Below are 10,836 nucleotides of genomic sequence, written 5' to 3'. Positions count from 1 at the left end.
CGTGTGCTTGGGGGACAGAGAGGACAGGGAAACAACGGCCCTGTTACGGACACCCTTGGGTGCAGCTGAGCCCCACAGGAATCCATGGCACAGGCTAGTCACAACAACCTTGCAGTCAAGTCATTTTCTGTGGATCAAGGGCTACGGTAGCCAGGCTGCCCACAGCCTAGAGCCTTGGCTTGCCAACCTCCAGGTAGCACCTGGAGATCTCCCACTGGTACAGTTGATCTCCAGGTGTCCGGGATCGGTTCCCCTGGAGAAATCGGCTGCTCTGGAAGGTGGACTCTGTGGCACTGTACCCTCCCCTCCGCAAATCCTGCCCTCCTCAGGTTCTACCTGGAGGCTGGCCAGCCCTATTTGTGGCCAGCGTTCCCTCTAAGCTGAGCCAGTGTGAGCCAGTTTACAATTTTCTAGCCTCCAGCGCACAGATCTTCATCTTGGCTCAGGAAGGAGGGCTCCTCCAGAGCAAACTAATTTATGCAGCAGCCAAACCACTCGCTCACAACTTTAAGGCCAGCAGCTCACAAAGTAGGATTTTTGCTCACAAGACTCCACAGCTTGGGAGGGAGCATTGCTCGTAGCCCTGGCAGGACAGCACGCACGGTGGCCCAGTTTAAGCAAGATGCTGGGGTGTTTGCAAAGCTGCACAGGTAAGTTCTTCCCACCGACATTTGAAAACCTGGCCCGAGGAACCAAACCTAAGATGGGACTCTGTAGGCCATTCCAGGGTGATTGGACCTCCCAGTGGCCAGGGGTCCCCTGGAGTGGGGAGCAGGTTTCCCCTGAACCCCACTGGTGCCCTTGTGTACTAACGTCCGCTGCTGCTCATACTGAAGGAGACTCACTGTTTGCTCCTGTAGGGAAAATCAGTCGCTGCACATCACGATTCTGGTAGGTGAATCCCGATGTCCACCACTGATTCGAAATGCACTGGACTTTGGCGTCAGGGCATCCTGAAGGAGATGCAAGTTATAGACGTGTCTGTGTTCTTCCGATTCTGAACTCTTCAGTGCACAAGCCCCCCCCCCCCATACACATGAGAAGGACAAGGAATGACGCTTACCAGGAAAGGAAGCCACTCGACTCCACTGTCCCTCCTGACCAGCCTTTCCTCTTGCCGCCCCTTGAAGGCTGCTTCTTGCAGATGTTGCTTACTCTTAACTGAAAGCTGGGTGGATATAGACCCCACTAACCAATGCTCCCACTAAACTGTGGGGTCCTGTGAGCAAAAATTCTACCTTGTGAGCTGCTGGCATTAAAGTTGTGAGCGGGCGATTTGGCTGCTGCAGAAATTAGTTTGCTCTGGAGCCCTCCTTCCTGAGCTAAGCAAAAAAAATCTGTGAGCCAGAGGCTAAAAAACTGTGAGCTAGCTCACACTCACTCAGCTTAGAGGGAACACTGCACATAGTCCATCCTGATGGTTTTGCTATCCTGTCATAGAACTGAAGCGTGTTCCCAGAACACTAGACCCGGGGGTCCCCAACAGTGTTCCCTCTAAGCTGAGTTAGTGTGAGCCAGCTCACAGTTTGTTAGCCTCCAGCTCACACATTTTTGTCCTAGCTCAGGAAGGAGGGCTCCAGAGCAAACTAATTTATGCAGTAGCCAAAGTGCTCACTCCCAACTTTAAGGCCAGTAGCTCACAAAGTAGAATTTTTGCTCACAAGACTCCACAGCTTAGAGGGAACATTGGTCCCCAACCATTTCAAGCCCACAGGGCACCTTTGGAATTCTGACATGGAGTGGTGGAAACAACCACAAAATCACTACCACAAGAGGCAGAGCCCCACTTGGCGCTTCCCACTTTCTAAAAACACCCGGTGGGCACCAGGAGTAAAAGGTAAAGGTTCCCTTGCTCGAAAGCCAGTCGAGTCCGACTCTAGGGTTGCGGTGCTCGTCTCCGTTTCAAAGCTGAAGAGCCAGCGCTGTCTGAAGACGTTTCCGTGGTCATGTGGCCGGCATGACTAAACACCAAGGCGCACGGAACGCTGTTCCCTTCCCACCGAAGCGGTCCCTCTTTATCTACTTGCAATTTCTTGCTTTCGAACGGCTAGGTTGGCAGGAGCTGGAACTAGAGACGGGAGCTCCCTCCGTCATGTGGCAACCCGGGTCTCGAACTGCTGAACTACCGACCTTCCACAGCCTGCAGTTCAATGTCTTAACCACTTGAGCCACCGCAGCACCAGGAGAGGAGTCGGAAAATGCCGTGATGCCTTTGGGCACTACGTTACCCCCAGACCTCTATTTCTAGGTCATTCTAGTACAGAGGGTTTCTAATGTAGTGCAGCACTTAATGTGAAAATCAAGACTAAGAGTGCTGCTGGATATCTGCCATTGTTGCCCTTTGTAGGCCACATGCTCTTTGGGGGAGACAGAATTGCATGCTGGGACACCGGAGTGGTGGCTGGGCATACAACAGTTCTCTTCTTCCACGGTGTGCTCGGTTCGTGGACAGTGAAGAAGTGTGTCTGGGGCTCTCCTTGCATGGGGAAGCTTCACAGAGTTCTGTGCATAGGAGGAGATCGGCTGACCCCCACATTTGTATACATCTGTCGTGGAATTCCCATTCCTTCCAGTGGAGTTTTTACATTGGAGGGGGGGCGGGACCAGTGGCTTGTGCTCATGGAATCCATGCTGTGTGTACAGTGTTTTCCAGGAAAGGGGGGTTATTCAGAGGGTTTGGATCGGTGTGGATGTGTGTTCTTGCACAGCGTTAAATGAGATGCTCGTAAAACAGTGGGGACGATCCTGCCACAGTCTGAGCTTGCTCAAGGTCTGCTAACTCTCTCCTCGGAATCAATTTGATTAAAAAGTGCTGATCTTTGACTAGCGTCAGAGGTCGATGGTTAGAAATACCTACCATTAAGATGTTCATAATTTTAAGGTGCTGTTGCATTGTCAATGGAGAGATCACTTGTCATATTTAAGGGTCTTTTCTTTTCTGTTCACAGACAACAACTTGCACCTTTGAGGTGGTCGTTGTTCCTTGGCAGAACACGATCAGGCTGGTGAAAAACGAGTGCCAGTAAACACACGTTGGCGTTGCCGCAGGGGGTGCAGATGGCTAATCTGAAGGTCCTTTCCCCATTCAGGAAGAGCAATAATCTTCATGACTCCTCGAGCAGGACTTCTTGCTGCCAACTCTGAATTGCTTGTCTGCTCATGTTATGCAAGGAGAGTTCTCTAGCCATTCTTTTAAAAAGTTAAAAAAAACCTTGTTTCTTTTGTGTGTTCTTCACTGAATTTTGTAACCAGTGTTTTCAGGCTTGGTTAGGAGCAGATAATAAAGATACTACATTTACCTTAACAAGGAACGAGGCTTGTAAAAGATTTGAAACTTACTGACATTTTGTCGCTCACAACCTTATATTCTAATAGTAAACTGGGCCAAATCTTTGGATACTTAAATCTGGTGAAGGGGCAAGACAGCTCTTTGTACAAACCTGGAAAGGGCCCCAGATTTGCAGAAAAATGTGAAATCTAAAAAAACCCCAAAAACCATTCGGAGGTTTAAAAAGGCGAAAATGATTTTTTTAAAAAAGGGGGAGCACCTGCAGCTTTAAGCAACAAACTTCCTCCGTGGTTGTTGCTAGGTAACCACAGGTTCCAGGCCTGGGTTTCAGTGAGGAAAAGGCAGGGCCCTTTCCAGGTCTACTTTGGCCTTTGAGGGAGGACTTATTGAGGCCAGGCCTGCGGTTGTCATCTCCAGATTGGGAAATTCCTGGAGATTTTGTGGTGGAGTCTAAGGAGGGCAGGATTTGTGGGGGGAGGGAGGGGGGAAGGCCACAGCTGGATATAATGCCATAGAGTCTACCCCACAAAGCAGCCATTTTTTCCATGGGGACAGATCTCTGTTATGTGGGGTTCAGTTATTATTATTATTTATTATTTGGGTATAAATCCAATCTCCTCCTCTTCTCTTCTTTATTAAAGTTATAAACCACCCTCCCCTGGAGGGCTCAGAGCAGTGTACATCATAATCAAACATAATTAAAAGCAATAAATAATGTTGTTCAGTCGCACAGTCAAGTCCGACTCTTCGCGACCCCATGGACCAGATCCCGCCAGGCCCTCCTGTCTTCCGCCGTCCTCTGAAGTTTGCTCATTTTCATGTTCGTTGCATCTATGACACTGTCTAACCATCTCACCCTTTGCCGTCCCCGTCGTCTTTGACCTTCAGTCTTTCCCAGCATCAGGGTCTTCTCCAGTGAGTGCTCCCTTCTCATTTGGTGGCCAAAGTATTTGAGCTTCAGCTTCAGTAACTGGCCTTCCGGGGAACAGTCAGGGTTGATTTCTTTTAGGATTGACTGATTTGATCTCCTTGCAGTCCAAGGGACTCTCAAGAGTCTTCTCCAGCACCATAGTTCAATAGAATCTATTCTTCGGCGCTCGGCCTTCCTTATAGTCTAACTCTCGCAGCAATACATAGAAAATAATAAATGGTTAAAACGGATAAAACATTCCTTCAGATAATCAATGGCGTACATATAACTTTGCTCCCTCCATAAGGTGGATCACATACTGGGATTGGTCAGGCCGGGTGAAAGCCATGATAAGGGACTGTTGCTGTCCTGAACTGTAGGCCTGGCGGAACACCTGCATTTTACACGCCCTATGGAACTGAGCAAGGTCCCGCAGGGCACGGATGTTACTAGGTAGAGAGTTCCACCAGGCCTAGGGTCAGGGTCAAAACGGACAGCCGGATGTCTTTTGGGCCAAGGATCGCCAGTAAGTTTTGATCTCCTGAGCTTTAAGCTCTTTGGGGCCTTCTGGGGGATCTCCAGGTCATACCTGGAAGTTGGCAACCCTGAGCCTGGAAGCAACTGGGTTGCTTGAGACCATCTGACTTGCAAGACTCAGCTGGGCCTGGCTGCTTGGGGCCCTACTCTGAAGCTACAGTACGCTGGGTTTCAGGAGAGCCTTAGAGACCAAGACGAAGATTTGGATTTATACACCGCACTTCACTACCCGAAGGAGTCTCAGAGTGGCTTACAATCTCCTTTCCCTTCCCCACAATAGACCCCCTGTGAGGTAGGCGGGGCTGAGGGAGCTCTGAAGAAACCGCTCTTTTCAAGAACAGCTCTAATCAGAACTATGGCTTGCCCAAGGTCAGCCAGGTGCAAGGGGAGGAGTGGGGAATCAAACCCGGTTCTCCCAGAGTAGAGTCCGCGCACTTAACCACTACACCAAACAAGAGTTTCAGGGTGCAAACTTTTGAGAGCCGAAGCTCCCTCCATCTGTGTCCGATGTTTCCTCAGTGTCTGGTGAAGGGGGCTTTTGACTCTCACAAGCTTTACACCCTGAAACTCTTCTTGGTCTCGAACTAGATACATCGAACTCTTGTGCTGCAGGCCAACATGGCTGCCCTCTGAGACTCTCTTTAAAAGGTGAAGGTTCCCTTGCTCGAAAGCCTGTCGAATCCGACTCTAGGGTTGCGGTACTCATCTCCGTTTCCAAGCCGAAGAGCCAGCGCTGTCCGAAGACATTTCCGTGGTCATGTGGTCGGCATGACCAAACACCAAGGCGCACGGGACGCTGTTCCCTTCCCACCGAAGTGGTCCCTATTTATCTACTTGCAATGTCTTGCTTTCGAACTGCTAGGTTGGCAGGAGCTGGAACTAGAGACGGGAGCTCACTCCGTCATGCGGCACACTCGGGTCTTGAACTCCTGAACTACCGACCTTCCACAGCCTGCAGTTCAACGTCTTAACCGCTTGAGCCACTCTCTTAGGTGCCCCAAAACCTTCCTCTCCGGCGTTTGGGCCTCCTTCAAAGGACCATGTGCTGTACAGAGGTTCTGGAAGGAGTGGCCAATCTTTCCTACCCTCAATTTCCCAGGTAAAATTCAGGCCTCTGGATTGGCTCGTGGCCAGATCAGCTGACCAGGCACACCCAAGTACATGCAGCGGGGCAGGGCCTTGCGGGAAGAGGAGCGTGCCTTTCCCTGCCATCGGTCAGCAAGGCGGCTTCCGCGAGTGGGATATGCGGGCCCACCCAGCTGGGGACCTTGGGCCAGGGGTGGACAAAGCGGGACCAGTCTGTTGGATCTGAGAAGAAGTTGAGTGTGATGCATTGGGGAACCCTTTATTGCTTTCCTTTGGCTGGCCGCTTGGAGCCTGTTTTGATGCTCACTTGCCTGTTTGCCTTTAGCCGAGATCTCTTTGCTGAGGGCCCGCAGCTGAAGTCCCACTTTGATAGCTGCAGCTTTCCTGTCTCCCAGTGCCAGCCAGCAACTGCTCCAGGCACCGTGTGCCTGTGTAGAGCTGCCCATTTCAAGGTGCTGGACTTCAGGGGAAACGCCATCTCTTTGTCTTAATATTTATGCAACATCCACCTCCTTTGGGGATGCCTTCCCTTTCACGCGCGCCGACAGCCACTTTTGGTGCCTTTTCCTGCTCTTGAGTACAGCCTGTTAAGAAAACCCTGAAAAACTCTGCTAGGGTTTTTAATGCATCTCCGACGTGGTGGCCAGTGTTCCCTCTAAGCTGAGTTGGTGTGAGCAAGCTCACAGTTTTTTAGTCTCTGGCTCACACATTTTGGCCTCAGCTCAGGAAGGAGAGCTCCAGAGCAAACTAACTGATGCAGCAGCCAAATCGCTGGCTCACAACTTTAATGCCAGGAGCTCACCAAGTAGAATTTTTGGTCACAAGACTCCACAGCTTAGAGGGAACATTGGTGGCTGACCCAGGCAGCTCGTCCTTGCCACAAAAGGGGCAGTGCTGGGAGAATTTAGAATCACAGAGTTGGAAGGGACCTCCAGGGTCATCTAGTCCAACCCCCGGCACAACGCAGGAAATTCACAAATGCCTCCCCCTCCACACCCTCAGTGACCCCTGTTCCACGCCCAGAAGATGACAGAAAACCTCCAGGATCCCTGGCCAAACCGGCCTAGAGGACAATGGCTTCCTGACCCCCAAAGTGGCAATCGGCATTTCCCCGGGCGTGTAAGAAAGGGCCACAGATCAACTCAAAGTATGACAAAAGCTGCTGGAAAGGCTGTGGCCAAATAGGCGACTTTCTACATTGCTGGTGGGCTTGCCCGTACATTCAAGCATTCTGGACTCAAATTCTGGCACAAATTTATATCATCATAGGATTCGACTTACCTGTTCTCCCTGAGACGGTCCTGTTAGATGTACTTCCGGATACCCGTGAAAGGAAAACACAAAAGAGATTAATCTCGACGCTACTGGCAATAGCTAGAATAACTATCGCACAGAAGTGGAAGGGGAAAGCCGTCCCACTCATATCTGACTGGCAAAACAAATTATGGGAACACTTTATCTATGGAAAAAATGACTTATCAACAAACCCAAGAAAATGCAAAAAAATCCCAAGCAATTTGGTTCCCCGTAGTCCAGTACCTTGCTGAAGGTGAAATCATCCCAAGAAACGAACACTTTACAAACCTACTGTATTTTTGAAATTAGTGAGACCCCTGTGCAAAAAACACTGACTTAAAGTACAATTCAGCCATGCAATCTGTTCTTTCCACAGTTGTTATGTAAATAAAAGGAGCTGCGGTGGCTCAAGTGGTTAAGACGCTGAAGTGCAGGCTGTGGAAGGTCAGTACTTCAGCAGTTCAAGACCCGGGTGCCGCAAGACGGGGTGAGCTCCCGTCTCTAGTTCCCGCTCCTGCCAACCTAGCAGTTGGAAAGCAAGAAATTGCAAGTAGATAAATAGGTACCACTTCGGTGGGAAGGGAACAGCGTTCCGTGCGCCTTGGTGTTTAGTCATGCTGGCCACATGACCACAGAAACGTCTTCGGAGTGCGCTGGCTCTTCGGCTTTGAAACGGAGATGAGCACTGCAACCGTAGAGTCGGATTCGACTGGCTTTCGAGCAAGGGAACCTTTATCTTTACCTTTACCTATGTAAATACCTCTTGCACTATTTTCTCTTGATTGTAGTCAACCTGTTATATATTGTTATTGTGTATGTTAAAAATAATAAAAAAATTGAATAATAAAAAAAGAAAGGGCCACGAGAACTAAGCACGGAGGCAACCCTCCCTGCGCTCCCGCTCATGATCTGCCTATGGAGAGCGGGAAGGGGTGACACAGGCCCTCCCTTAAGCAAAGGGGAACCCAGGTTGTGGGCAGTGCTTTCCCACCAGCCCCACCCGTCCAGTGGTCAAGCAGGAGAGGTAGAAAGGAAGCAGAGAGGGGGTGGGATGGGGACAGAGCGTGCCCTCTGGGCAAAGGCTTTTTGGCCGGTCCCTCCCACTCTGCCGCCCCCCGCTGCCGCTTCCACAACAGGTGCTCTTCTTGGAATTTATTTATTTAGTTCATCTATACCCCACCCTTCTCCCCAATGGGGGCCCAAACCAATTCTCCTCTCCTTCATTTTATCCTCACAACAACTCTGTGAGGTTGGTCAGGCTGAGAGAGAGTGACTGGCCCCAAGGTCACCCAGCGAGCTTCCATTTCACGAGTGGGGATTTGGACCTGGGTCTCCCAAGTCCTAGTCCAACTCTCTTTAACCACTACACCACACTGGCTTGGATGCAGTTCAGCAAACATTTGAGCACTGGGCTGTGCTATGTTTACCCGGAGGTTCAGCTTTACTGAGTCAAATAGGAATGAACTCTCCCATGACGGTTTAAGCCCTTCTACGGGTTCCTGCTATTCTCACCTCAGAGCCTGCTTTCCTTCAGAAACGCCTCGTTCAGCTCAGGCTGTTTGATACAGGCGAATGTGGTCCTCTTGGTCTTTTGGACCCAAGCCATTAGGGGCATTAAAGGTTATAACTAGCACCTTGAAGGAAGCTCGGAAGCCAATGGGGGACGTCAATGGCAGGTCTCAGTTTGGACTCTGGAAGCCACCTGAAGCTTCTCAACAGAATTCAAGGGAAGCCCTACTGAGAGTTCGTTACAGTACTCCAGCATTGGCTTCACGAAGGCATGTGGAACAGTGGCCAGGTCAGCTTTCTGTAGGAGCAGCCTCAGCTGGTGAGCCAGACTAACTAGGGAGAAGGGAGCCCAAGCATCTTGTGCTACCTGGCAGTGCTCCCTCTAAGCTGTGGAGTCTTGTGAGCTAAAATTCTACATTGTGAGCTGCTGCCATTAAAGTCATGAGCGAGGAATTTGGCAACCGCATAAACTAGTTTGCTCTGTAGCCATCCCTTCCTGAGCGAAGACAAAAATCTGTGAGCTAGAGGCTAAAGAACTGTGAGCTGGCTCACACTCACTCAGCTTAGAGGTAGAGAAAGAGGTACTTTTCTCCCTAGCTCACAATACAAGAACTCGTGGGCACTCCATGAAATTGCTGAGCGGTCGGGTTAGAACGGATAAAAGAAAGTCCTTTTTCACCCAAAGATTGATTAACACATGGAATTCACTGCCACAGGAAGTGGTGGCGGCAACAAGCATGGATGGCTTCAAAAGGGAATTAGCTAAGCATATGGAGCAGAGGTCCATCAGTGGCTCTTAGCCACAAGGTATAGATAGGGACTCTGGGGCAAGGGGTGCTCTGTCTTCTTGGTGCTTGGGGGGGTCAACAGTGGGAGGGCTTCTAATGTCCTGGCCCCACTGGTGGACCTCCTGAAGGCACCTGGTATTTCTGGCCACTGTGTGACACAGAGTGTTGGACTGGATGGGCCTTTGGCCTGATCCAACATTGGCGTCTCTTATGTTCTTATGTTCTTATGAACACTGCTACCTGGTTCTCCATGGATGCAGTTGACTGCAATGCAACTCCTCTCTCCATAGGCAGTATACGTCTTCCGGCATCAATTCTACTGCCGATCCACAGCACTTGAATCTCATCTGGATTAAGTTTTACTTTGTTCACTTTTATTTGGCCCTTCACCGTTCCCAGACACAAGGTATGTATTTGCACAGCTTCCCTGGACTTAGTGTTTGGAAAGAAGAGAGAGAGCAGTGTATCATCAGCATACTGACAACACTTAAAAAAAAAGTTCCAGAGGAGATCCGGGAAATTACAGGCCGGTCAGTCTGACATTGATACCGGGTAAATTGGTCGAATCCATTATTAAAGATAGAATTAGCAGGCATATTGATGCACAAAAGGTATTGAGTAGGAATCAGCATAGATCCTGTAAGGGAAGATCTTGTCTCCCTAACCTTTTAGAGTTCTTGAAGCAGGGGGAACAAATATAAGAACATAAGAGATGCCAATGTTGGATCAGGCCAAAGGCCCATCCAGCCCAACACTCTGTGTCACACAGTGGCCAGAAATACCAGGTGCCATCAGGAGGTCCACCAGTGGGGCCAGGACACTAGGAGCCCTCCCACTGTTGACCCCCCCCCCAAGCACCAAGAAGACATGTGGATAAGGGTGACCCAGTAGATGTTGTTTACCTTGACTTCCTGAAAGATTTGATAAGGTTCCTCATCAAAGGCTCCTAAGTGAATTCAGCAGTCATGGGATAAGAGGACAAGTTCTCTTGTGGGTTAAAGGTAAAGGTAAAGGTTCCCTTGCTCAAAAGCCAGTCAAATCCGACTCTAGGGTTGCGGTGCTCATCTCCGTTTCAAAGCCGAAGACATATCCGTGGTCATGTGGCCGGCATGACTAAACACCAAGGCGCACGGAACACTGTTACCTTCCCACCGAAGTGGTCCCTATTTATCTACTTGCAATTTCTTGCTTTCGAACTGGTTAATTAACAGGAGTGAGTATAAACAGAGAGTGAGCACAGTTTTCACTGTGGAAGGTGGTAAGCAGTGGGGTACCGCAGGGTCCATTAGCCCTTGGGTGTTAGATTCTGGTATTTTTACATGAGGTGTGATTGGGCCCTTATATATTTTTTAATTCTTTATTAATAAATACATGTACCTTTTTATATACTATAGATATAAAGTAAAGGTAAAGGTTCCCTT

General features: G+C 49.7%; 1 protein-coding gene across 1 annotated transcript in view; it reads left to right on the top strand.

Annotated features, from left to right (window-relative positions):
• LOC107108829 (cystatin-like) overlaps positions 1–3,304 on the top strand; it is an 8,596-nt gene extending 5,292 nt beyond the window's left edge. The window contains exon 3 of the mRNA XM_015409348.1: positions 2,949–3,304. Coding sequence (XP_015264834.1) covers positions 2,949–3,026 — 78 coding nt within the window. The 3' untranslated portion in view covers positions 3,027–3,304. The remainder of the gene's footprint in view (positions 1–2,948) is intronic.
• The last annotated feature ends 7,532 nt before the right edge of the window (positions 3,305–10,836 follow it).

This window comes from Gekko japonicus, unplaced genomic scaffold (assembly GCF_001447785.1).
Source record: "Gekko japonicus isolate JY-2015 unplaced genomic scaffold, Gekko_japonicus_V1.1 scaffold707, whole genome shotgun sequence".
NCBI classification, from domain to species: domain Eukaryota; kingdom Metazoa; phylum Chordata; class Lepidosauria; order Squamata; family Gekkonidae; genus Gekko; species Gekko japonicus.
The sequence above is the reverse complement of the archived record's forward strand: the minus strand, read 5'-3'. Positions and strand labels throughout refer to the sequence as shown.